Source organism: Poecilia reticulata, chromosome 18 (assembly GCF_904066995.2).
Source record: "Poecilia reticulata chromosome 18, P_reticulata-male-v2, whole genome shotgun sequence".
NCBI classification, from domain to species: Eukaryota; Metazoa; Chordata; class Actinopteri; order Cyprinodontiformes; family Poeciliidae; genus Poecilia; species Poecilia reticulata.
The window spans coordinates 22,533,618-22,561,604 of NC_088847.1; the positions used below are offsets into that span (position 1 = coordinate 22,533,618).

At 37.7% G+C, this 27,987-nt stretch overlaps 1 protein-coding gene across 16 annotated transcripts in view; it reads right to left on the minus strand.

The window, feature by feature from the left end:
• The window catches only part of dysf (dysferlin, limb girdle muscular dystrophy 2B (autosomal recessive)), a 100,953-nt gene that overhangs the window by 39,351 nt on the left and 33,615 nt on the right, over positions 1-27,987 (minus strand). For 6 of the 16 annotated variants that reach the window (XM_081600089.1, XM_081600091.1, XM_081600088.1 and 3 more), the window contains 12 exons: positions 27,421-27,505; positions 27,239-27,316; positions 21,976-22,157; positions 21,749-21,889; positions 20,709-20,738; positions 20,545-20,580; positions 19,506-19,547; positions 18,841-18,942; positions 17,439-17,600; positions 6,798-6,978; positions 6,642-6,715; positions 3,921-3,980 (listed from right to left, as the gene is read on the minus strand). In XM_081600089.1, the coding sequence (XP_081456215.1) occupies positions 3,921-3,980; positions 6,642-6,715; positions 6,798-6,978; positions 17,439-17,600; positions 18,841-18,942; positions 19,506-19,547; positions 20,545-20,580; positions 20,709-20,738; positions 21,749-21,889; positions 21,976-22,157; positions 27,239-27,316; positions 27,421-27,505 (1,173 nt within the window). The remainder of the gene's footprint in view (positions 1-3,920; positions 3,981-6,641; positions 6,716-6,797; positions 6,979-17,438; positions 17,601-18,840; positions 18,943-19,505; positions 19,548-20,544; positions 20,581-20,708; positions 20,739-21,748; positions 21,890-21,975; positions 22,158-27,238; positions 27,317-27,420; positions 27,506-27,987) is intronic. The other 10 variants (XM_081600094.1, XM_017310461.2, XM_081600095.1 and 7 more) reach the window with 3 other exon arrangements.

Sequence of the window (27,987 nt, forward strand, 5' to 3'; positions counted from 1 at the left end):
TGACATTACACAGAACCGGTTCAATTCCAACGCTGTATTTCCATGTGCTGCTTTGGTCTCATGCTGTCGACTAGCATATTTTTTAGAAAACAGAAAATACCATATTTTCAGCTAGCTGCCAGCGACTGGAAGAAGAAACTGCATTTCAAAATATATATTAGTAATAAACTACCTGTTAGCTTAACCACTTTAAGTTAGAAAAAAAAATTATACGTAACTTTTCAGCAAGATATAAGAGAACAATTCTCTGATTTTAAAAAGTACTAGTTCCGCTGCCAGATTATCTCACTTGTAACGTGACATTTCTCCCATAATATAAACAAAATAATCTGCCAATTTTCTATCAGTTTTAAGGAGTTACTGACTTACATCTCGCTTAAAGGATACTTTTAAGTTACTTTGTCTTATTTTAAGTGTAGTAAGATATTTATACTAGAAACTAGACCAAGATTTTGGTAAGATCACCAAGTAAACACTTTGCTGGGGTGGATATATTTGAAATAAACAAACTAAACTCACATTTGCCCCCATTTTGTAAATCCAAAAGCTGTTTACAGTCTATATGTTAGGATCTCCGTGTGTTTACAATAGGTAAGTAATTAATGGCTTTATTTGTAAATTTTCCCAGGCTGAATAAAGTGCAGATTGAGAAATTTGTGGGACTTCCTGGTTAGTAATGTCCCTCCTCTAGCGCCACATTCTGTTTCCATGGTAACCGCCCCTTCAAACTGCCCAGCCACAGTTTCCATGGTAACGATGCATTCTGTGTGACGTTACTTAGTCGTACGTTTATATACTAGAAGTTGTCGTTTCATTTTGATGGGTTTCAGTGAGTTTTATGTCTTCGTTTTGCTTTGTATTTCAAATCTTGCACGACTTAATTGTTTTAGAAAACCAGAAGCCTAGCTTTTTGCGAAAGACACTGGAAATTAGCTCGGATTATAAATGTTTAAGTGTGATATTTTGTTAATAGCCAAAACTTGTCTCTATAAAAGATACATAAGTTCAATTAAATGAAGCCTATCAAGCTGCTTATGATCTTCCAAACTATAAAGAAACCTAACTTTATAACTTTGTCTTGAGAAAACAGAGTATCTTCAGTCAGAGACTCCTTCAGAGTCGCTGTAATACAGACCGCTACGATAACTCGATGAAGAAAATGAATTAATTAGTTACAACAACATTCAATTTTCCTTTGGGATCAACAAAGTATTTCTGAATTTGTATTGAATTTTAACAGATGTGTATGCAGCCATTTTTTAACTAAAGTGCAATATTTAATTTGCAACTAACACGTTTTGAAACAGGCTTGTTGATTATACAGATCTGGCAACAAATTGTGATATATTTCCTACGCCTGTCTTACCCTGTACAGAAAATAAAGTTTTTCTGATTAGCCAAACAATTTAACCATAGACTTTGTAAGCCAAATGCCTAACAGTGGACTTTCAAAAGCGGCGCACCACCCAGAGCTGCACGGACACGGATCTGAACGACATTCTGGGCAGAAAATATGTGCAGCGCTCAGAGTTTTGGAGGCGGGCAGCAGCTTACATCAGTCTGCAGCCGTGATTAGCAGAACAAGAAAAACAGTAATGATTTAGTAAGCTATTTTGACATCTTGTTTCTGGTCACAGTGTCATTAGAGGGCCATAAATGCGTGTTCCCCCCAGAACCTCCTCCTGCAGAAACAGGAAAATGCCACAACGTCGCCTGGCATGAAGCCACGTCGGTTAGTTCCTCTGGATTTATGGAAGCTGAGGAAAACTACAACGTTTTCAAAGTGGGATTTTAACCCGATCTGACTGCCTGTTGGCACAAGACCTGAACAGTTCTGATGGGGGTTGATGGGAATGGAGAGGTGCAGTTTGACCACATTTTTTCACCTGGAGAAACAAAGAAAAGACGAATCAGAAACCGCTTTATGTGCAAAGCATCGGATACTGTCATCAGCTCGCGTCAGGCAGACGAGACGTGACATTTTTCCGTCTCAGATGTGCCTGTTTGTGAGGTCGCGATGCCACCGACAGCTGATCTCCTCAAACTTTCCCAATGCTGGAACCGAATCCGACTGGAAGCAGCCGTGCAGTCCGCTTCGCTGCAGTAATGTGGTAATCATCAGCTCCGTTTTTCTGGTCTTGACCCAAACGTAAAGGAGCCAGGTTTATTTAGCTGGTGCCGTGCGACATTACCCTCCCTCTTTTTTCCTCCTTTCACTCAAAGAATCGTTTTTGATTCTTTCAGCCGCTCCTGCCTCTCCTTTCGTCAGTCTCTCCCTCTCATTTATTCCTTGTGGTAACTGTCGGCGCTCAGGGAGTTGCGGTACAGAGGATCTATAGCAGCTCTGTTGACTTTGGCCCCGAGCAGACAGAAAGCCGAGCCTTTAATTTGAGTGGTTTCAATATCTGTCCCCTTAATAAAACAAATATCTTTGTTTGGAGAGAAAGAAATAACCTCCCCAATTACCATGGAGTGAAGAACTACTGGATGCGAGTCTTTAAACCGACCCGGCTTTGAGATTCAGAATAAGAAAATGCAACGTGCAAATCAGCGATCGGGTTTCAAACCGCACAGATCGGAGCGCGTTGCTCACCGAAACCCCGGGTTTAAAACGTTCCTGTGAATTCCTTCCACATCAGGCCAGTGACATCCATCAGCTTCAGTTAGAAAATACTTTACTGTGCATTTCTGACAAGTAAGAATGAAGAAATCCTTTGTTTGTTGCCAGTGAGAGCAGATCTGGAGATATGACCCAGGATTAGGCCTAAAACGATTAATCGGATTGGTCAAGATTAACACGATTAATCGTGATTAATCAAGACTGTTCAAGAGTAATCAGATAGACTCAATTAATCGTGGCTAATCAGATTGTTATTGATTAAGCCGATTAATAGTGGCTCATCCGATTGATCAAGATTAACCAGATTAATCACGATTAACCGTGATTAATCAGACAGTTCAAGAGTAATCAGATAGATCGAGACTAACTCAATTAATCGTGACCAATTGGATTGTTATTGATTAAGCCGATTAAATTGTGGCTCATCCGATTGATCAAGACTGATCATTATTAATCTGATTAATTGATTTGATCAATCCGATTAATCGTTATTAATCAGATTGATCATGAGTAATCAGATTAATTGTGATTAGTCAATTTTTTAAAATAATTGTAATTCTATTTTGTAACTGATCAATCATTAACTGACATATACAGGTTCAAAAACCACCATTTGCTGAAAAAACTGTTTTCAGAGCTGTAATAAAGTCAAAACTGTACAAAATATATATAATTTTAGCATTTAAAAAGGACTGATTGATTCTTTTGTTCGCATCTTATTATGTATTTCTAGTATTGTATAAAAACTTGTTACATTTGTCTTGTCCAATGAATCGTCCGAATAATTAATTTCTAAAATAATCGTTAGTTGCAGCTGTAAACATGATACAGAGTTGTGATAAAACAGTGTGTACGCTTCCTTTGAAGAAGTGCTTCACATTTTCCATTGTTACCACCACAAACCTCAGGAATTTATGGCACAAACACAATTTAGCACATATTTGTGAAATAGAAGGAAAACTGAAGACGGTTTTCAAAAAATGTTTCACAGAGAAACATCAGAAACCAGTGGTGTCGTTTTAGCCTGCTTTACTTTTGACGCCACAAAAAGAATAAAATCATATTTAGGTAAGATGTAAATTCATCTTAAGTGCGGATCCGGATTACACCAGGTTGTCATGACAACATGGCAACATGTGAATCAGCTGAACAGGTGTAAATACTTTTTAAGGGGCTGTAGAGTAATGGGAACAGAACAAGACAATGAATGAATGAATGAATGAATGAATGAATGAATGAATGAATGAATGAATGAATGAATGAATGAATGAATATGTTAAAGGATGAGTCTGTTACCTACATGCAGGCTGGAACTAGAGGTCGAGAGATTAATGATAGCTGAACTGGCTCCATCTGCAAACTGCAGGAAATCATGCAAAAGCACAGAAAACACACAGAAAACACCAACTGTCAGGTTAGATGGTTAGAGCTGCACACAAGCCTTTAACAACAGCGCTGCACGACAACAGAGAGAACAGGTTTCCAAGGCAACGAGCCAATGGAACAAAAGAAATGTTTTTAAGCCACATGTTGATGGAAAGTTGATAAAAGTGAGTCTGGATCAGTTAAAATCTGCTTTTATGTTTCTTTGAGCAGATTGTTTATGATAGGTCTGTGGTCTATACAAAACCTGTTTGTTACACTTTTTTTGCACAAAATCATACGTAGATAAAAGAGATTTTAGTCTGATCAGTTCTGTTTTAGGGCGTCCTGTCACTTTAAATGTAAACAATTTCAATGTTCACACTCACACATCAACATGGCTGCAAGCAGATGCACAATTAAACAACAGCACATCATTGAAAAGCAGAAGTGGAGCCCCCTGCACAACCAACAAGAATCCAGGAAGTCGTTTCTGGATGGTAAGTCAACAACAAAACACTTGTTTTTTTCCAGCAGCCATTATACAGTGCATAAAACCAGCTGACCAAATGTTCTGGAGCATTTGGTCAGAACCAAATGCTCCAACATAACATTACTGTTATGTTGTTAGCAACATAACAGTAATTATGTTGCTAATTACTGTAAGGTGATTTTACAGTAATTAGCAACATAATTTGGAAACAAAACACAAGCCCAGTGCCGTTGCTAGGTAACGGCACTGGGCTTGGCTGAGGTTGCTAGGTAACGGCAGAGTGCTTGTCAAGGAACGTTTCGAAAGGCTCCTTTTCATACGTCAAAAAAAACATGAACTTATTGCCAAAAAATGGTTCAGTAGGGATTTTTTTTCAGTTTAAATTAGTTTATGTTTTACTGAATTTTGTTGTGTTGTTAGGCTGAATGGTGCAGTTTTTCTTATTTTTAATTTTAAATTTTGAACATATAAATTAAGTTATATGTTAGATACTTAATTTACTTTGGAATGAGAACGGAGAGTAATTTTTTTTCTATTATTTTTAGTTTTCACCTGTTAAAGCGTCTCCAAACGCTTTCTGGACCAACAGAAGACACACTGCGTATCCAATCACTCGGTAATGACTACAACACCAGGTAGAAAAATGCTAAACGTTGTAAATTCTTGCCCCCGTTTGCTTTTTTCGCACATATTAAAAACATTGCTGCTTATTATTGAGGTTGCTGACCAGCTGCTAGACTTCACAGCTGTTTCCAAATTACAGATTTCTAAATCCTCAAACATGAGGAACATTCAGCAGGAACCGCAGATTTATCGTCTGGTTTGGTTGCTCTCATTGTGTCCGCTCCGCTGTTTTGATGTCGAGGCACTTTAATTGGACGAGGTTGTTAATGTCAGGGAGTGTACACTGATTTCGACACCCTGCTTAGACTCTGTGAACCCTCAGAGTGATTTATGCTTCTTAGCTCACGCTGCGCATTTCTGGACCTCCCATGTTGGCACACATTAAAACCTGCTACTCCCACTCCGACGCAATGAGACAAATGTAATTGAAGAGGATGGAAAATGTGAGGTTTGAGGCGTGAAAGAGGTCAGTGTTGAAACGCTCCCCGCAATCCTGAGAGCTATTTCAGCATAAAGGCAAAAATTTAACGCCCAGGAAATGAAGCTGAGTTCATTCAAAGTGTCCCGATGTGACGGAGAAACATGTGAAGTAGGATTGGATAGAAAGGAGAAGAAACAACCAGAGAGGTCTGAGAGGTGAAGAAGAGGCTGATAAGACTGCAACAGGCAACAGAAATGATAATAAAGATAATAAGACATAGAAAATGAAACTGCTGAAATGTGTGCCTGGGAAAAAAACAAAACATTTTATGCAGCAATAAGACAAAGAAAGAAAAGATTAGGAATGAAATGGGGATTAGGAAGTAGGACTGATAATCATCTGAAGGAGGTTTGGGAAGACGAAAAAGTGAAGAAAGTATGGATATAGTTTCTTCAAGAGAAATTTTAGAAAAGTTAACTGGAAGCAAAGATGAAGGAAGGAGGGATAAAACAAAAGCAGCTTAAAGATAAAAATAAGAAAGGAGAAAAAGGAAAATGGTGAACTCAAGATGCATTCACACCAACCCAGGTTAGTGCGCTTCAACTGAACTTTAGCTCATTTAACTAGGAAGTTTGGTTCATTTGGTGAAGTGTGAATGTGCAATCAAACGTAAAAGATTCGATTTCGGTTCGGTTGAAGTGAACTCTGGTGCAGTTTGAATGCAGATGAGAACGCCAAGCCACCCCAGAGGCCGCTTCAAAGGATAGGAAGTGGACTACACTGCAGGGGATTCTGGGTAAATGCAACCAAAACAAACGCACAGGTCTAGCGCTAGCGGGAGAAATGGCTCGTGGTCCTTTACCAAAGACAAAAAAGAAACCCTACAATTGTTAAAATCTGACAATATTCCATTTCTGTTTACATTTTGTGAAGAAGGAAGTTGTGCTCATGTCTTCCTCAGAGGATTTTGGTGCAAGGCATCAACAAGGCATTACCCTTAGAGAAGTTATTAACTTGACTGATATTGTAAATTTGTTGAATTTGTTGAAGAAAAGTGCAGCTAAATGATGAGTAAAGGCTTTTTTAGTGATGATTTCAGCTTGTTAGCAGGTTGGTTTTACCTGGTCAGGGACAAGCGGCTCCTGATCATCAATGTCAACGAAGACTTCCCCAGAGGTCAACGTTGGCATCTCGCCTTGATACAGAAACACAAATTGGGAAATTTTTTATCACAGATCTGATGTTCGTATTTGACCATAAGGCAGTTTTTCTCTTACGTCTCCATCCGTCCCCTTCCTCCTCCTCCTCTTCCTCTGCTCGCTCCTCCTCTTGTGTGCGTCGGTACTCCTCAAGCGACCGGATGGTGCACTGACCGACCACCGGCTTCCTCCCAAACTGACGGTTGTCAATGACTTTGATTATGATGGGTGGCATGTAGAGCTCCTCACGGGGAAGTCTCTGTTGACAAGGAACCAAGAAGAGACTTTAAATGTCGGCATTATAATTAAAAATGTAAGTTAGAAACAAAACACAATATCATCAGCAAAAAGGTGATTTTACAGTAATTAGCAACATAATTTGGAAACAAAACACAATATCATCAGCATAAAGCTGATTTTTTTTATAATTAGAAACATAATTTGGAAACAAAACACAATATCATCAGCGTAAAAACTGATTTTATAGTAATAAGCAACATCAGGGAAGCACTGTTTGCTACAGGGGTTTAAATCGTAGCGTGAAGTCAGGCAGTCGATGATTTGATCAAATCAACAAACACATCAGGAGAGAGAAGTTATGGGTCGGCTACGAAGCTAGCTATCTCCAACTTTTGTAAATACTGCTATCTTTGAGTACGACTGTGTGCCAATTCCACAGATAAATAAAGGAACAGAAAGCTGACATAGTCTCTCCCTTCGTCTAGTGGGTGGCGTAGAAGAGCAGGGGTTACAATCGATAGTAGCCATGCAGGAACACCCACTAGAACATTTTAGTTTTGATAGAGAGCACAAAGGAATTTGTAAGTGAGCAGAGGAGAAAATCTGAGCGCAAACACAAAAATTTGAGAGAGCACAAAGAATATTTGGAAGAGAGCAGACGTTTTGAGAACAAAACGTCTGCTTTCAAATTGAAAATGTGCTTTCAAATTGAAAATGTTTGCTCTCGACAACTAGATAAGGTCAGGAAAGTCTTAATAAAAAAATGGGGAGAGGGTAGTAGGTTAGCCGTGCTAGCTTGACTTTGACAACTTAACATGTGGATGTGCTGTGGAATTCAATGCACTTCAGTTGAAAAATAAAATAAAAAGTGACCTACACACCAACTTTCTGAAATCATCAGTAGAGAGAGATGTTTAAATTAGCTAATCAATCACTGCTGGGATCAGACGATTATTTATGAATAATCTCAAAATAAACATCAAGAATAAAAACATAAAACTGTAGACTGAATGTTAGCGCTGCTAAGTTGGTACTTTATGAAGTATTTCAGATTCGAGGGCCAGTTTTCCAACTTTGCAGCTGATTTGTGTGCAGCCTGTGTTGTAATTGCATGTGTGCATGTGTTACACTGCAAAAGCACAAAATCTTACCAAGTATTTTTAGGTTTATATTCTAGTGTAAATATTTTACTCCTCTTAAAATAACACAAAACTAACTTACAACTTTTCAGCAAGACATAGAAGATAGTTTTAAGTCAATATTGATGAAAAAGTGAAATACTCTGCCAATGAAATTTGTAGTTTTTCATCAGTATTAAGAAATGATGGACTTAAAACAAACCCTACTTCCCTCTGATAAGCTAGTTTTGTCTTATTTCAAGAGATTTATCCAGACATTTGTCTAGAAACTAAACCAAAATACTTGGTAAGATTTTTGTGTTTTTGCAGTGTAAATGTCTGACGATCTTCCCTGTAGAAGTTACTCCTTTAAAAAGCCTCAGGGGCAACATTTTAAGTAAATACCTAAAAAAAATGAGTCAGTTAATGTAATTCTTTTGACCTTCTCTGGCTTTGAAGAGGCCTAAGTAGGTCCGCTGATGCTAAAGAAACACATTAAATTGAAAGAGTTAGAGATGTGGTCTGACTCTTCAAAGAGTCACATTTAAGGGAAATATGCATGTGGCGTTGTGCTCTGGCCCTGTGGCATAAGAAAGCACTTATGCAGTCAACTTTAAACCCTAATATTGTTAACAGTGAATGCTTGGACCGAGTTCTGGGGCTGAATTCAAGGCAGAAAAATGTGTGCATGTTTCCACTGTCCGGTTCAGGCTGTCATACGCCGGTGGTCAAACGCAGGGCCTTAATCTTGTTAACATTAAACAGCGTGAGCTGCGTCTGCTGAGGCTGAGGGGGAAAGAATATGTGATAATTTCCATACCCGAGTTTAAGCTGTCATAATAAAACACAGAGGGAATCAACTTTAGACTCTGATATTGTTAAACTCTTAAGAACATTTTGGAACAAAGTCTCTGAGCGAGGAGAAAGTAGTGATTAAATCTGGAGCCCAGATTTAAGTTTTGTTGATTTTTTACTAAATTATTGAAGCACATCTGTCACTATTGATTCAATGTATTATTATTCCTTCGTTTCTGCCAAGAGTTTTAGTTTGCTACCTTTCCATAATGTTGGAAATTCATAAAAAAAAATACATCAAATTTTATTTGTATAGCACATTTCAGCAACAAGACATTCCAAAGTGCTTTACATAATTAAAATAAAAACAGCATGTGACAGTGAACAAACAGAAAGAGAATTTTTTAAAAGAAAAAAAAAAGGTTAAAAAAAGATAAAAACATTTAAACCAGCACCCCTTGTAGGACTTCAAACGTCTCAAACCACAGAGTTGTAGTTAATACGCCATTTAACAAGGATTCTCACACCTCAGAGTTTTAGTTAAAACGCCATTTAACAAGGATTCTCATACTTCAGAGTTTTAGTTAAAACGCCATTTAACAAGGATTCTCATACTTCAGAGTTTTAGTTAAAACGCCATTTAACAAGGATTCTCATACTTCAGAGTTTTAGTTAAAACGCCATTTAACAAGGATTCTCATACTTCAGAGTTTTAGTTAAAACGGCATTCAATCACATCTTAAAATGCGAGTGAATGATGAGCTACACGATGAAATTTACAGAAAATATCTGAATATTTTTCAATTTTGAGAAATCTAAATCCTCGTTTTACACAAAGAAACAGAACTAAGTAAGTTGGACTTTAGCTGATTAAAATGTTGTTTTTATAAGTTTAATCGTTTATTAACACTTTCCATCTGATATTGTTGTCAATAAATTTATGCATGAATAATTTTAAAAACTGCCTTTCTGTATATCTGAGGCACTTTGACACAAACATATTAAAGGTTAAAATAACAACATTTTGGAGTTTTGACTTGAATCAAACCTCAAATATTTGGAGCTCATCACCAAAGGAAAATAACCAGAATACTGATGGAAACATGGAAAGTTATTTTTATATTTGGAAAAAGTAATAAAGAAAAAGAAATGTTTATAAATAAAATTAAAAACATAAAATCCAAAAATAATTTGGTGCAGATTCTTACCTTTTAACACTGATTTAAATATTGTAATTGTTAAACTGAGCAGTAATTTTACATCCATGCAAACTCAAATGTAATATTTAAAACTTCAATACTTGAAATCAGTTATTTAACAATATGAGGTGTTGTTTAATTTATTTTTAACATGGTATTTTCATACATTTATGCTAGGGCTGCCCAAGCCTAGTTTTCCACAGCTACATCTGCATTTTTAGATGTGTTCCTTCTCCAACACACCTGGATCATTGACTCATTATAAGCCTCTACAGAACTGAGTTGCTGCCGATGAGGGAAGTCAACCTTTTGTCTGGGGTGTTTTCGCAGGGATGCATCTAAAAGTTGCAGTCTGGAGGTCTGGACCTGGGCACTCCTGATTTGTACCGTCAATGTGGCCCGTTGAGGGTGGCCGATATGCTGAAGTGGCCCTCAGTGAAATTGAGTTTGACACCACTGGTCTGTTGTTTACATTTACGCACCGTACAGAACAAATGTGTTCTAATGGGTCGTTTACAACCCATCAACTATGGAGCGGCAGCACCATTTCTTAGGGATCATTCTTTATTCTTTTTTTATGCTAACATGTAAAATTATTAAACCAAAAGTATTTCTTTGTAGCTTTTGTCCAAGCAGGCAAAATTTCTTGTCGCAATTTAAAAACAGCAGCAGCAGCAAATGTTTGTAAATTACATTTAATTTTACTTTTAAGATATTTTTAAGTCAAATATGATTCAAAAATTTAAACCTGATAGAACGATGAAAAATCCTTCTTAAATTAATGGTTTAATATACCATTGTCAATCCAAAATTAATATTTAAAGATTAAAATCCCTGTTTTAATCCCAAGCCTCCTGAAATATACCCTTCTGAAGTCCGTCATGGCGTCTCGAATGATCAAGTGATGCAGTTGCAAAGGGTTAATAGTTTGAGTCATGCAGAACTGATTTGACCGTTTCCATAGCAACCATCAGAAGTAAGACATTCCCCCAGAACTACAGTGAGCTCATTGTCTATGACCTCATCATCTATGACATAGATCAAAGAACATCTGAGGTTATGAATGCTTGGATCTCAAAACAGGAGGTCATATCCAAGAATCTCTTTGACTTATAGCCCTGCGTGTTTTTGTGATTTTAGAATGGCACAGGTTGTAGCAACCGTGTTCTTTCCTTTGACTTTTGGTGCTGGGTATTTGATTACCACCGGAGTGAGGAAAATCTTTAATAAGATTCTTCCAGGAGTGACATTTGATATTAGTAGCCACAGGGATGAGTCAATTGACTACGATGAGTTCGATGCTTATCTCTTCAACCCTTCCCCGACAGCCAAGCTAACTTCCCCGGCTGGGGAAGTTTGCAGAGCAGAGGTTGTTGGATTTGAATCCTCAACCTCTGCTCTGACAGAAGCAACGCTGGAAGACCGGTCCCTGGAGAGGGCAGTCGTAGGGGAAGATTTGGACAATCTTCCACAAACGTCCTCGGCTGAGGACGTTTGCCCTAAAAAGAGACCGGACTTTGAAACGTTGACTCCTGTCCTGGCCAAAAGGGCAAAGGATGAAGATATTTACGGCATTCGAGCTCCAAATAAATCCAAATACGCCGCATGCCCAACTTGCGAAGACAGGGCTAAGTACAACCCACACCTTTTGGATGATGATGATAATTGCTGCTCAATTTCTTAACTCAATAAATTGAGCAAGATTTAGTCGTCGTCCCCGTGTTAAATTTGAGGCGGACTGATTTAAAAATAGGATGCCGGATTTAGCTTCGGGGCTGCACAGTGGCACAGTTGCTAGAACTGTTGCCCTGCAGCAAGAAGGTTGTGGGTTCGATTCACGGCCCTTGTCTTTCTGCATGTTCTCCCTGTGCATGGTGGGTTTTCTCCGGGTACTCCGGTTTCTCCCACAGTCCAAAAAAAATTACTGTCAGGTTAATTGGCCTCTCCAAATTGCCCCTAGGTGTGTGTGTAGGCTGCACAGTGGCACAGTTGGTAGAGCTGTTGCCCTGCAGCAAGAAGGTTGTGGGTTCGATTCACGGCTCCGGTGTTTCTGCATGTTCTCCCTGTGCATAGTGGGTTTTCTCCGGGTACTCCGGTTTCCTCCCAGTCCAAAAACATAACTGTCAGGTTAATTGGCCTCTCCAAATTTCCCCTATGTGTGTGTGTACATGGTTGTTTGTCTCTGTGTTGCCCTGCGACAGACTGGCGACCTGTCCAGGGTGACCCCGCCTCTTGCCCTAAACGTTAGCTGGAGATTGGCACCAGCAACCCTCCTGACCCCACTAAGGGACAAAGGGTGTTAGTGGATGGATGGATGGATGGATGGATGGATGGATGGATGGATGGATGGATGGATGGATGGATGGATGGATGGATGGATGGATGGATGGATGGATGGATGGATGGATGGATAACCAAACTCATTGATGGTTTTAAGTAGTTGAGGGATTGAGGACTTCAGATTAAACATCATTAAAATAATGTCATCTGCAAATAGTCCAATTTTAGATTCAATACTTATTATTCTGCATGTTTTGATTGTTCCTTATGGCAAAACCCAATGGTTCAATTGCCAGAATAAAGAGGAGGAGTGAGAGGGGACACGCTTAACGTGTTCCCCTAGCTAGATTAAATGAATCAGATATAATATTATTCGTTATAACTGAGGCTGTGGGTTTGTTATAAATTATTTTAATCCAGGTTATGAAATAACTACCCAAGCCAAATTGAGATAAAACATTGTATAGATAATTATGTTCCACTCTGTCGAATGCTTTTTATGCATCAAGTGAAAGTAAAGCTGTATCGGGATGTTCATATTTAGCTTGCCGCCCCTTTATGAATCCGTTCTGATCAGGTTCAGAAAGAGATGGTCAACATTTCTCAAGCCCAAGTGCTAGTACTTTAGATGTTATGTTAGAATTTATAATAGAGATTGGTCGAATAGATTTGCATCTGGTGGGAGGTTTTCCAGGTTTAGGTAGTACTGTTATGATTGCATTTCGTAGAGAAGGAGGTAATTCTTTAAGGGTATAACTTTCTGCAAGCATATTATAGAGGGGCTGTAGTAGTCTGTTTTTAAATATTTTATAAAGGTCCAAAGGGATCCCATCCGGCCCGAGTGTTTTCCCTGATTTAAATTGATCTATTGCATTTGAAAGTTCATCTATAGATATCGGGATATTCAGCTCTGATTTAACCGTTTCAATAAGTGTGGGGATATTTATAGAGTTAAAAAATGAATCAAGTGGTATTTGTGATATGTGTCCTTTAGATGTATATAATTTTGAGTAATAATCTTTAAAGAGATTGTTAATTTTTAGAGAATCAGTATTTTAATTTTCAGTTGTAATTTCATGTATTGCCCTTTCATTCTGCAGAGCTTTAATGCACCAGGCGAGAAGCTTTTCCTGCCTTTTCTCCTTGATGGTAGTTGGATTGTTTCAGCTTGAATATCTTTGATGAAGCTTTGGTAGTAGATAGTTTGTTATATTTTTGCCTTAATATTAGCAGTTTTTGCTGCTTTTCTTTAGAATCCTTTACATTTATCTCGAGCTCAGTCTCTTTAATTTGTTCTTCAAGTTTTACCATCTCCATGAAGTTTCTATTTGTCTTATTTCTTGTGTAACTTATCATTTGACCCCGTATAAAAGCCCTGAAGGCTTCCCATCTAATAGATGCTGTAGTCTCAGGTTTATTAAGTTTAAATGATCATCAATATTTTCCTCAAGATATTTCAGAAAGTTGGGCATTTGCAGCCAATGGGGTTTTAATCGCCGCATAAATTTAAGCAAGCATAGCGAGTGGTTGGAGATTAATATGCTTTCATAGGTACAAACTTTAATTCTGGCAACCGAAGGATTTGAGATTAGGAAGTAATCTATACGGCTATAGCTATTATAGGTAGTTGAGTGACAAGAATATTCTTTCTTTGTTGGATTCTGAATTCTCCAAATATCTTTTAAGTTTAGTTCAGACATAAAATGTTGTATAACCCGTCTACTTTTAGAGTGGGATAAATCTAATCCTGATGATTGGTCAAGATTAGGATCTAAAGTACACAGTAAAAATGCTGGTGTTGAATTAACACCCAAAAGTGTCTATATGTGTTCAAGTCAGCAGGTGTTAAAGTAACACTTTTGAAAGTGTTAAAAGATTGACACACATTTTTTAAATTAAATTAACATCTATAATACTGAAATGGGTTTAAGAAAAGTTAAACTTTCCATTTCTGTGTATTGTTTTGAATATTTTCCATTGGATTTGATTGATATTGATACCTTGTGGGTCAATTATTTACTTTTTTTAACACCATATTATGTTTTGTGATCAACACTACACTGGTGTTACTTTTAATATATTTTAACACCAGCACCGTTGTAAATGTTAGTGTGACTCTGTATTGTTGAATTTAACACCAGCTGACTTGGACACATATAGACACTTTTGGGTGTTAATTCAACACTTTCATTTTTACTGTATACAGTTAAAGTCTCCACCAAAGACAACATCACCATGGAAAGAAACAGATTATTGTAAAATTCAGGGTTGTCTATATTAGGATCGTACAGGTTAGCCAAAAAAAAGTTTTGCTTCATCAGTGAGGTATGGATTATTATCCATACCTCACTGTATGGATAAGTATTTACTTTTTTATATACAGATAGGCAAAGATTTCTGAATCTAAATATTCACCCCCCTAGCATGTGGAGAAAATTATCCTGAAAATACTTGACCTGGCCATCTTTTTCTTAGTCTTGTAATTTCGTTAGTAAGCAGATGTGTTTCTTGAATAAAAACCACTTTTGCCTGGTTTTGTTTAAGTCTATTCATTACTTTCTTGAGCTTGATCCATTTTCTAAGACCTCTTACATTCCAGGAGATCACATCAATGATGGCCTCGGTACTCATTCATATCTTTAGTTTTTTTGTCTCAGCTGTAGGAACTTGCATTTTGCACCTTGAGAACACTAAACATTTACAAACATAAAAAACTTTCTTGACATTCCCCACCAGTGGAGATCTCCGACTCCACTTCCCCTCTATTCTGTGACTTGGTTACTGATGCTAGAGAAACAACAGGAGCAGAGAAAACGTCCACTTAGTCAACTCACACCACCATTTTAAACTATGAACCCCGATGATGCTATTAAGAAATTACGCCCCACCGCTGTGATAGGGAAACTTAGTCGAGATGTTCATTATCCAGAAACACCGATCAAATGTAATGTTAATCATTATCAAACCTTGCTAACGCCATTTAGCGTGTTAGTGTGGTTACCCGTCAGTTTGTTGTCCTATTTTCCGTATAAATTCCTCCATCGGAGTGTGAAAGAGGAAACGATTCCCACGGTGTAAGATCCTCATCTTTGCTGGGAATATAAGTCCAAAGTTTATATTCAGCTAACGGTTTCACTATTGTTTCGGTTGCTTTACCACCTCCGAGGACAGGTCAGGGAAGAACGTCACATGGCAGCCATTGTACATCGCCTTTCCTCTCAGACGGGCTGCTGTCATCACTCATCTTGTCTTGGTAGTTTAGGGATTTTATGATGACCACTCGTGGCGGGGCGCCTGGAGCCTGTGAGCCCGTTCGATAATGGGGGGAGATGGAAATGTATCCCGCCCCAGATCCTCCATCAACCACTTCTGGGGAAAAGTTGCGATGTCCCCTTGCTCTGTTTTCTCGGGTAATCCCACAAGTCTTAGCTTAGGTCTCCCGGTAGTCATTTTTGAGAAAATCCACCTTCTGAGTGAGCTCTTGGATTTTCTTCTTTAATGTGGAGTCTTGTGTCTAATTTTGAATTTACCCTTATATTTTCACCATAAAAACTATTTTAATTTCCTTGTTTGGTATCATTATTTTCAGCACAACCTAAGATTCATGATTTTACAGTATTTGTTTCATTTTGACAAAATGCAAAACACTGGATGAAAAAAAACACACAAAAACAAAATCTGAGTAAAAAAAATCATATTTGTACTATTATAACATTCAAAAAAATATTGATTTAATCGTTTTTACAGCCTAAAATGAAACTTTCTTTTGTAAATTTTAAGAACTTGTTTACAAACATAGCCAAAAACTAATTAGTATACATATTTTTACAGCACACTGCGGGCAATTTCACGGATACGCGTCAGACAAAATGGCCGACAATGCTTTCTGATTGGTTGCTTCAGATATGTGGTACGTTTGAGGACATCGGGAAAATGGAGTTCATGTTGCATTCATTCACTTTTTGATCGTAAAACATAACGTCTCGCGATTCACAAATTGAACGATAGGCGGCGCCATCACGATCAAACATATTTCTGGTTTTATTTCGAAGTAAATATAAAACAAAATCAATATAAAAACACTACTTTTATAAAGTTAGAAGTCTAATGTCTGACAAAATTGAACTCAACACTTTTCATGCTGCCTTTTTTTATTTTCTTTTTTCTTTGAGTGGTGGAGGAGTTTTTGCCCGCTCCACAGCGGGCGTCGACTAGCTCGGCTAAGCTAACCGAGCTAGTCTTCTTTGTTTGCTAGCGAGGCAACGCCCTCCTCCAGGTCACCAATACGGGTTTCTGCAGAGGCAAGCCTCTCGAGGAACACTCCAATTGTGTCTTTAATTTCTTGGTTTGAAGTTATAATGTCATGTAGCAGCGTGGAGAAATGTGTTGTCATGGACACGTTCGGCTGAGTAAAGTTAATTAAAATACAAATTAATGTAAATGTTCAACATTAACTGAATGTGAAGATCTCAACTGACTTCAAACTTTGAATCCAGAGCAAAACCAGTTGTCTTTTCTTTATGTAGAAACAAGAACAAGTTACTGACTATTTTTCTTTTCTTTTTGTTTCTTTGCTTCTTTCGTTTATTGGTCAAGTCAGTGAAGATGAAACTTTTTTTTTTTTTTACAAAACAAAAATCCAAAAACATTCATAATTTGAGACTGAAGTCTGTTTTATCACAAGAATCCAGAGTTTATTTTTCATCTGCATCCAGTTTCAAACCATCTGGCAAGTATCTGCGCTTCCAGTAGAATCTGTATTTATGTTGTATATTAATCTAGCGTACATGCTGGTGGCCACTGGAACGTCCTCCACTCTCCATCTGCAGGAGCCTCATGAAGTTAAAGCAGAGCTGGAAGCATCTCCGGCTTTTACTTTTCTACTAAAACATCTGAACTTTCCATGGAAAAAGGGAGGGAAGCCTAGCGTCCTTCCCTCTGGTGCCATTATTGTGGCTTAGCTGATGAAGATAAATGACTGGAGCGAACCACATCACAGCAGAGGTCTCATTAGCCATGAAAGCAGTGGGCCTGGGCTCTGATTACACTGTGTTTGTGTATGGTTAGCTCTGTCCCCGTGCTCTCACCACATCAAGGATGAGCGTGTTGACGTCAAAGTTTGGCTTCTTCTTCACGCTGCGGATGACGCAGCTCTGCATCGCGCTACCTCCGCACTCCACCTGCAGACTGGGAGACGTAACGCTGGACAGCTGGAAGCTCTTCAGGTTTCGAACGCCCCACGCTAAGATCTGACGCAGAGAGACGGGAAGAGAAGGATTTATATTTTATATTTTTACACAGACAATTATGTTCATTATGTGGAGCCATGTGGAATAACATTTAGCAGTCAATATCTTAGATTATTTCACTTACAACATGGGGAAATTGTCTTGTTAAAATGGTCTAGTTAAAAATTGTCTTGTTATCTAGAACTAGTGTAACCTGGACACTATTTAGCCATTAGCTTGACTGTCAGCAGCTGTTAGCCTGATTCCAAGTAGCAGTTAGCTTAACTTTGATAAGCTGTAACCATGGCGCTATTTAGTTGGTAGCTTCACTGTAAGTAGCAGTTAGCTTGACTTCAAGTAGCAGTTAACTGAGCAACTGGAACCTTGACAATGTTTAGCACTTAGCCTGACACTAAGTAATGTTTAGCTTAACTCTGAGTTGCTGTAATCTTAACACTATTTAGCAGCTAGCTTGACTCTAAGTAGTAGTTGGCTTTGAGTAACTGTAAACACTATATAAAAGTTAGCTTGACTTCACTTGGCAGTTAGCTTTGAGTAACTGTAAACTTAACACTACATAGCAGTTAGCTTGACTGTCAGAAGTTGTTAGCTTGACTCCAAGTAGCAGTTAGCGTTGAGTAAATGTACATTTAACACTATATAGTAGTTAACTTGACTGTCAGTAGCTGTTAGCCTGACTCTAAGAAGCAGTTGTCTTAAATTAGATTAGCTGTAACCTTGACACTATTTAGCTGTTAGCTAAACCAAGACTAGCTCGGCTAAGCTAACCCAGCTAGTCTTGACTGAGAGGATTTTTTTTTGATTATCTGTAAACTATTAAGATATTGACTGCTAAATGTTATTCCACATGGCCCCACATAATGGACTCTAAATGGTAAATGGACTGAACTTATATAGCACTTTATCCAATCATTTTGACTCTAGCGCTTTACACTATAGTCACATTCACCCATTTGCACTCACAAACGCTCACACATTTATACACCGATACGCAGCTCGGTAGGCAATTTGGGGCTAAGTGCCCAGGGGCACATTGACATGTGGCAGGAGGAAGCTGGAATCGAACCTACAACCTTCCGATTGCAAGATGACTACTGTACCCACAGAGCCACAGTCACACTCTAAATTGCTTATTCTTGCTAAAACTTCAACAACAAAAATAAGCATCAGTCTACAACTAAAAATATTAGCTTTGTAAACAAAATAAAAACATTTTGCTAATTGATTTGTGTTGTTGTACCTCGATGGCTGTTCTTTGCAGAACGGGTTTGATCCCCTGGGGAACCATGAAGACATTGGGTTCTCTCTGGGGGGGCGGATAGGGAAGGTCCGACTCGTCTGGCTGCCAGCAGGAACAGAGAACAGCAGCGGGTCAGAGACAGAACCCTGAGGTACGTCACACACACAGCAGGTATGCCGCTTACAATGATGCTGGGATTTTTCATCACTAACATGAAATTACATCGTTTAGCTGAAGCATGGCAAACGTTAGGCTACCAACGCTCATGGTAGACATTTTAATAATAAAAAAATAATTTCTTTTCAAATAAATCTCACAAAATATCTATTAAAATGGTGTGCGGAAGGCTAAAGGCAACCTGTAATATGTGTTAATTTTGGGTTAATTTAAAAATGTGCAACATAATCATATTTTCATAAAAATTATTAGCAAGAATTCACACATTTTGTCCAGAATGAATAATAAAGCAAACTCTTTAGGCTTCCATTTGGCACTGTAAATATATGGAGCAGCAAAACAAATTAGTAAAACAAAAAGACAAGTTAACAGAGGACAAAGAGCAAGCTAGCATGACTGCTGCCTTTACAGCTGGGTTATCTGCAGATCTAAAGACAAAAAGCACAGTGATGGGTTTGATGCTTCATGCATGCGTTTTAAAATTATACCCATTGCTGCAGGTTTTCAGACAGGAATCCTGGAAACATCAACTGAGGGATCAAAAGTGAAGAAAAAATAATATAAAAAGAAATAAATTTAATACACAAATAAGTCAAGATGATTGTTTCGTTTTCAATCACAATGTTCCAGATGAGATGGTTAAATGAAAAGGGAGTTAAACTTAGTTTTTCATTACCAAGTAGTTTGTTTATCTATTCTTGACTACAGGGTCACTGCAGGGTTCACCAACAAAAAGTAATAAATTTTAAGACCTTTTTATTAACAACATTGGTCAATTTTTATTTTAGCCACAACAAATGCAAAAAAGCTTACTAGCTAGCTAATTACCATATATTAGCAGCTAGTTAGCGGTAGCCAAAATGTCATGAGTTACAGATCACAATTATGTTTTCAAGTGACTCAAAAGTTTGCCTGACAGAAATGTCTCACAGAAAAACAACATATAAAAGACTAAACAACAGAATTTAAGACCTGTGGTTGACTTTTTTCAGGCCAACTTACATTTTACTGAAATTAAGACATTTTAAGGCCTTAATTTTACATGTAAGCCTTTAAATTTAAGACTGGTATCACCACAGAAATGTACAAAAGACATCTGCATCTTTTATATAGTAGTAGTGTCAAGCTTTTTGGCACAGAAGGAATGTAGCATCGTACGGTTGACAGCAGAAATTAGCCCATGGCAAAGATAAACCTCATCCAGCCAACAGGATAAATTTACACTTTAAATTTATCCAAGCTGGCTAACTGGCTTAAAGTTAGCTGGCTAACAAGGGTACATTAGCAGCTACGTAGCGGTAAATATTCCTGTCACAACAAAGTTTTGTTGGTTTTAAGGCCAACTTACAATTTTTTTATAGTGAATTTAAGACATTTTAAGGCCTTACTTTTTAAATGGATTTTTAAGACTTTTTAAAGATGTCTTAAAAGTTGTCCTTTAAGACTAGTCTTAAAATCCAGTCTTTTAAGTCCAGGACTATTGTTTTCTGTTATTTCAAGTCTTCTGAGCAAATTGTGTGGCTTTACCTCGTCCAGTACGTGGGTTGAACTGACGACATCCCCCTGTGTTTAGGAAAAAGTTGGATTATAATGTAGAAACTTTTAAAAGAAAAATGGCAAACACTTAACTAGAGTGGAGTAAATTCATGGCAGTTTTGTTTTGGGGATTGTGAGGGTGTAGATGAACTGACCTCGAGTCCTGGGAGGTGGTGAACTGCTGGCTGTGGAAACAAAATGAGAGGATAAATTAGAAAAGTGTGATAAGTGGGAGAAGTTTGGTTTTAGTCCATAATTACACCAAAGTTTCGTTAAGCTTCAGTTGTTACTCACATGGAAACTAGATGAACGCTGATCTCCAATGTTGCAATTTTAAGGATTCTGTTGTAATTACATACAATCTCAGCTAGGGGGAGCAAGTAAGGGTTTAATAAAAGGGGCCCGAGAACAAAACCTTGAGGAACCTCAGATCAAAATTTATAATTTTTGTTCTAATACAAACATTTGTTGATGAACTAATATGAATTACTTGTCTCAGTTTTTCATTATTTTACGCTTTTTAATTGTTAACTGTGAAAGATCAACAGTTTGCCTCATTGAATGAAATACTGTCTAATGTGTAAAAATAAATGTGCAAAAATGTTTCAGTAACATCTTTTCTATGAATCCTCTAAAAAAACAACAAAAAAAAACGTAATTTGTAATTCTTATTATTTTTCTTTTTAGTTTTTTGGTACACTAAATAAATTTGTAATTAGCTCACAGGAAGATTAGTAACAACTAATGGAAATCCTAATAAATAAGCAAATAAATGTACTCAAATTAGTGTGATATCATGATAATCTGAAAAAAGATTAATTTATTTTAATCATAATAAAAACCTCTAGAGCACAGAGGGGTTTTAAGGCCACTGTTAGAGCTTATTTTGTATATGATCGATTACTTTTCAACAAGAATTCATGAATCTGGTTTGAATTTCTCAGATTTCTCAGTGTGAAGAAAATTATTTAATCACACCTTAAAAAAGAAACAAATAGCAAGAGTCAAAGACGTTTCACACCCTCTTTTTGATGCATAATGTATTCATGTCCAAATACAAACCCCTAATTTCTTCCCATCTTTGTAAAACTTACATTGTGGTAAGAGAATTTGAATAGGAAGATTAGACGTACAAAGAGTAAAACAGAGTGAATAAAAGAAAAGTGTTGATGGTGGCGATGGGGAAACCTTTGACCTTTTCTCTACGTGTGAGCTCGAAGGCGGCCAGCAGCTCGCCGGCGCCCGAACTCCCTCGGCGAATCGGGAACCAGGCGAGTCGAGGCGATGGAGCGAGGGACGGCTGGCACACGCAGCGACCCATGAACTCATCCGCTCCCTGATCGATCACAGAACAACAGAGACGTTCAGAGTTCACCGACACGACGACGCCAAGGCGCTAAAACCGAGGCACCGGACGCTCACGTATGAGTCCTCGTCATAAAGCTCCACCACAATGTTGGGGGGACTGGCCGCCGTCGCATCGGGGTCTCCGAAAATCTCCACCTCGTAGAAGATGAGCGTCTGATCCCAGGTGGGGTTGAGGGTGTTGCGGACGGTCACCGTCCTCTGGGACTGATGGAGGAACGACACGATGGCGTAGGGGTCTGGAGCGACAGAAACGATCGATTCACCCAACGTTTCACTCAACGGAGGCAGACATGTTGGAATGATGTCCATAAATTATATTAGTCCATTGTTTGTTAAAGTGATCTCTTATGCAATATTTCACATTTTGCACGTTTTTGTACGTCCATTTTGGGTCCAAACTGCTTCTAAAAACAACCAAAGCACTTTAAAAAAACACCAAACCATATTTTAGGAAAAAGTTTAAGTTTTCTTGGTGTCTGGAAAACGAGCCGTTTCACAAACATCCCTATTCTTGAGTTACTGCGCTGTTACCTAGCAGCTTCAGCCAAACCTGTCCGTCACCTAGCAACCACAGTGGAACTCCAGCACATTTGGTCAGCTGGTTTTACCGCTGCATGTTTTGTTGTTGAAACCTCTTAACTCTATAAATGAGTCCCAAAGATGCAGTAATACAGCTGTACGACTTTGAAAAGCAGAAGTGGAGCCTCCTGCATTCCCGTTGGTTGGAGAAAATCCAATTAGTTTATAATTTTGGATTACTTATTCTTATCCTTTAGAGAAACTCCTGTAAGGTTATAATTGTGAAGTACTTTTGTTGTTGTTTTGTTTTTCTTCAGTTTTTTGTTGTTTTGTTTTTATTTTGCTTTTCTTCAGTTTTTTTTGTTTTATTTTGTTTGTTTTCTTTGAAATGCCTTGTTGCTGAAAATGTGCTATATAAATAAAACTACCTTACTTTACCTTACCCTGGTTGTGCAGGAGGCTCCACTTCTGCTTTTCAAAGATGTACGACTCTATAACTGCAGATCTTTGGGACTCATTTACAGATTTATTTATAGACCAACATATTTCCAGGTACATATTATTATTTATTTTCTATTTAAGCCATTATTTGTAATGTCACATCGATGTATGTATATTTTATTATTAACTTTAGATAACTTTTGGTTGTAGCTGCTAGTATTTAACATCTTGGATGGAGTAGCTTGTCAACACATAAGCAATTTCTTCTTGAGGATCAATAAAGTGTATTTCATTTTATTCAATTCGTTTGCAGCCATTTTCACGTGGAGGGGGCGTGGCCAACAGCAGCTTATTCGGATTTAAAGTGACAGCGTCCTAAAGCAGCTCATCTTGAATGGAGCTGAGAACAGGAGGAACTGATCAGACCAAAAACCTCATTACCCAAGAAGGATTATTGAACATTGAACTTCTCCTAACCTGTAGGTCACCTTTGATAGTTCATGAGGTCACAGCCAAACTTCACTGCGATGTTATGGAAGTGATTATTGCTTTGTGAACGCGTTTCAGGGAAGGTTCTCAGTAGCAACATCTCAAACTGTCCTGCCGTTTGGAAATGTCGGGTTGGGGACAGACCGCTGGGAACGCGGCTCTGAGTAGTTTGTTATTCCAGGTCACAGTCATCCCCTCAGCGTTACACACACACACACACACACACACACACACACACACACACACACACACACACACACACACACACACACATGCATAGAAGAAATCCTCATGTACGTACAGTTAGACGGACCGGGCAGTTTGTTGTTTTAGGCTGAGTAACGAGTCTCTGTGGAGCCGTTAGCATCAGAGTAAACAGAAGCTAAGATGCATTTTCCCACTAGTCCTCAATTAACCCTGACACACACACACACACACACACACACACACACACACACGCACACGCACACACTGACCCGTTCAATTAGCGTCCGTTCACATTAGCCCATATATAAGCAAACAGCCCAGAGGGGTTATCTAAATTTTTGTTTGAGTGAGTAAAGGGGAAGTAACGATGGAAGAAAAGTTCATAAACACAATGAAGACGGAAAAAAGCTGCAAATGCAGATGGGAGGAAAGATAAGGAGGAGAAAATGAGAGTTAAAGTGAAAGAAATGATTAAAACACTGTGTTGTTTTTAACATGGAAGACTAAACATGTTTCTAAAAGAGGAATAAATGTTTGGAAATAGAGAATTAATACACATAAACACTGAAACAAGCGATGAATTCTGCGTGTTTAAAATGGAAATCTCTCCATGGAGGTTCACGCACACACACACACACCCCCGCACGCGCACACACACACACACACACACACCCGCACACACACCCCCACACCCCCACACACAAAAATAGAGCTAATTTGGTGTCCAAACTAAAAGATGTCAAGTTGAAAGAGCTTCATGGACCACAAAACATTTGGTATTTTTATAAACAATAAACTAAAGACACAATATTTCAATAAAGTCAGATTTCTGTAAACAAGCGATGCATAAATCACCGAAGATTAAAAAAATGGTAGAAAACCAGATCTTGAAACTTAATTTCTGATTTGTTTTGTTTCTTTTCAGCAACAGTAACAGGATTTCGCTCACTCTGCCGTTACTTTTTTCAGAGTTAGCATTTGGTCTCCATTACTAATAAATTAAATTAAATCAAAAGTGAAATCCTGCATGAATACTTCGTGTTGCACCTTAAAATTTAAATCCCCCCAGGTTTTTAAGTTTATCTGCATTAAACTACCTGAACTTGCAAACAAAATTAATCTTGAATTGTGACCAAAAATCATTCCTAGGGCCACAAATGGCCCCCGAACCGCACTTTGGACATCCCGAAACTGCATTGTATCGTCTAGTACTTTGTTGCATTGTGTCACTTCAATGTAAAGCATCAGAAGGTTTTATATTTTGCTGTATAATCTTACTCCATATATAATCAAATATAGACTCATATTGTATCGTAAGTTATTGTATCGTATAACGTATCGTATTGCATTATGACAGTTTTGTGCCACATAAATGCGACACATCTAAACTTTTTAACGGCTCAATTCTGATGTTTTCACCTAAAAATAATTAAAATAAAATTTTCATAATTCCATCATGTGAACCTAATCAGATACGAATCCGATCATTTTCAAATCGTCTGCGGAAAAAGTGATTACGTTGCTTTTTATCCATCCAACTTTTACACAACTAACGTGAGACGTGCCTCACAAGCCGGATGTGGGAAACCTGGAGGTAAACAATAACTGACGCAAATAAGCTAATAGCTACACTTTTTTATTTAGCTTCCTTCGCTTTTTTTTCAATCGGCTCCCATCGCTCAACAACGTTGAAATCAAAAAGATGGCGGCGGCCATCATTACCTCTGTAAGCAACTCTATGTTCTTCTTCTGCGGTCGCTTTTTAATTTGTAGAATAAACGCACAAGATCATCATCATGACAAGCGGTGTGAACGAAGCCATATTGAACGTGAAGCTGCCTTAGAGAAACAAAGTGTCTTCAGTCAGAGGCCTCTTCAAATTCACTGCGGTACAGACTGCTACAGGGGATCTTTCCTCCCAACAGCCGTTATTACAATCTACAATAACTCCTGGAGTTAATATGAATTATAAAACATTTAGTCTTCATTTAATTATTGCTCTCATATCATCAAGTTTCTATTTTTATTACAGGAAATGTGACGACTTTTAGAAAACCTTCCGTATAATTTGAACCTTTAATGTTCCGCATCAGCTTAGTAATTATGGAGCAGGATTATATTCAGTCCCATGATTCTTCTTGCCTCAAAGCAAGCAAAGACAAAAAGATTTAAGAGGAAAAAAGGTCAGGAAATGATGGATGAAAACGGAGTGGAAGAGAAAAAAGGCAGGAAAACAAAAGATGAAAGGCGACCACATGAAATCGAAAGGAAAACCAGAAAAGCCTTAGTGTTTGATAGCAGACCGAGTCTTTAATCATCTTCAATCAAAATGTCATGTCGCACCAGATGAAAACACAAGCGAAGCTCATCCATCAGTTTTACTCACCCATTAACTGTTCATGAGTGTGAATGAGCAAAGATAGCGATTCATCCTCAGTTTGCTGACAGAATCCTGTTTGATGGCCCCGTTTTTCAAGCAGCCTCCCATCAATCCTCTCTCTTTTGTTTATAAAAGTTTTAGCGTGTGAGTTTGTGCTTTCTGATTAACACACAGTAGCTGCAGTTTCCGTGACCTCGTTTTAAATCTAAGAAAAATATTCCTCTCCACTCTTCTCCTCCTTCTTATTACAATCAGAGTGGTTTCATAATTAAATCAACGCTTTTAAAGCAGCTTGTTTCCCAGGTCTTTTGGCTCCCGTCTCATTTTTGACGTTTTACTACATTTTTTTACTTTTTAATTATTTAAAAAGTACAGAAGCAAGCTAACTAAAAGTAGCATTTTTAGCTAGCTTAGAGCAATGGTTAGCTAGTTGCTAGCCTTGAATCTTCTTTTTAAAACATTATCTACTGATATTTCTCTGCACAGAAATGTAAAAGATGTGACGCAAAAAGTATTTGCACCCTCAGGGAGTTTGTTTTGTTGCACTTAAATACTAAATATGCATTCTAATTTAATATTTAAATTAGAATGCATATCGGAATTCATTCTAATTTAAATATTAAATTAGAATGCATATTCTTTGCTGCATTAAACCCACATTTCTGTATTATAAAAGTTTTTTTTATTGGTCTAAAGTTCTAATTTTAAATGTCATGTTTTCATCAATTGTAAGCAGAGAATCGTCTTAATTAACAGAAACAAAGGCTGGAAAACAGCAGCTTGTGTATTATTAATCTATATAATCTGCTTCACTTGGAGATTAAGATAAATATTCTAATGTACTGAATAGCTCTAAAAATGGTTTTATTTTCTAAAAAGAAATGTTACTTTATTAAAATGCATCACCAGACAAAAGAGATCTGCTTCAGTAAATACAGATAAATATCCATATATATGAATAAGAAACAGCTCTGAAGTATTGAGTTATGTTGTTACTTTTAAGTCATCTTAATGTCAACATTTGTAACCAAATAAAAATCATTCATAACTAAGATTTTTCTCTAATTTTTATTTACAGCTAAATAAATAAATATGCAATAAAAACAAAAACAAAATTCTGATAATTTCAGAATTTCTAAATTGTGTGCAAGCTTCAACTTATCATTTGCCGATATCCAGATGAATTTAGCTTTTTTTGACAACGATCCAAAACAATGTTGGATTCACCAGTTGGCCACCAGAGGGCGCCAGAATACCAGCACATGTTGAGATTCGCTGTACCTGAGAAACTGTCTTTGTCCATCGGCAGCAGGTCTCTGGCTTGATACATGTAGCAGCGCAGGTGGTAGCGGGTCCCGCCTGCAAGAAAAAGCAGCTTCAGCTCCAAAAAACTCCATGACAATTAGGAATCAGAACCAGAAAAAGAAGATAAGCATAAAAACAAAGTGTGGGTGTTGCCCTACGGTCAAAGAAACAGGAAATGGTTGGTCTGTTGACTCCAAAAGTGGTGGTGACCGACTTGTCGTCATGTTTGTCCTCTATGCTGCTCTGTGGAAGAAAAAGAAAGCGTAAAGAAATGTAAAAACTACAGACCGGCAGACCCTGGTCACTCATAAAAGTAATGAAAAAAATAAAAACTGCTTTAATTATGGATAAATTTTGACTGGCCTCCGAATATTTATAATATTTTTTAAAAGATAAACCATGTGTTTTCACTGTAGAGCCTATATATTTTTATTTCACAACCTTGGTGTGTGCAGAAAACTATTTTATAAACATTTTTTTCAAAAATGGGAAAGTTTCAGAAGAAATCACTGCTGCAAAAAACATAAGATGTGGAGAATTGAATGGGATTAACATAAAAATATTACATAATTTCTCATGGAGAAAAATTGTGTTTGGTACATATTCAACATCAGATTAATAAAGTCATATATTACCTGAACTGAACTAAGATCAGAATTTATAAAGCAACATTTATGCTAAATGAATGTAATAATTACTTAATAGTGAATAAAAGTGAGAAGGAA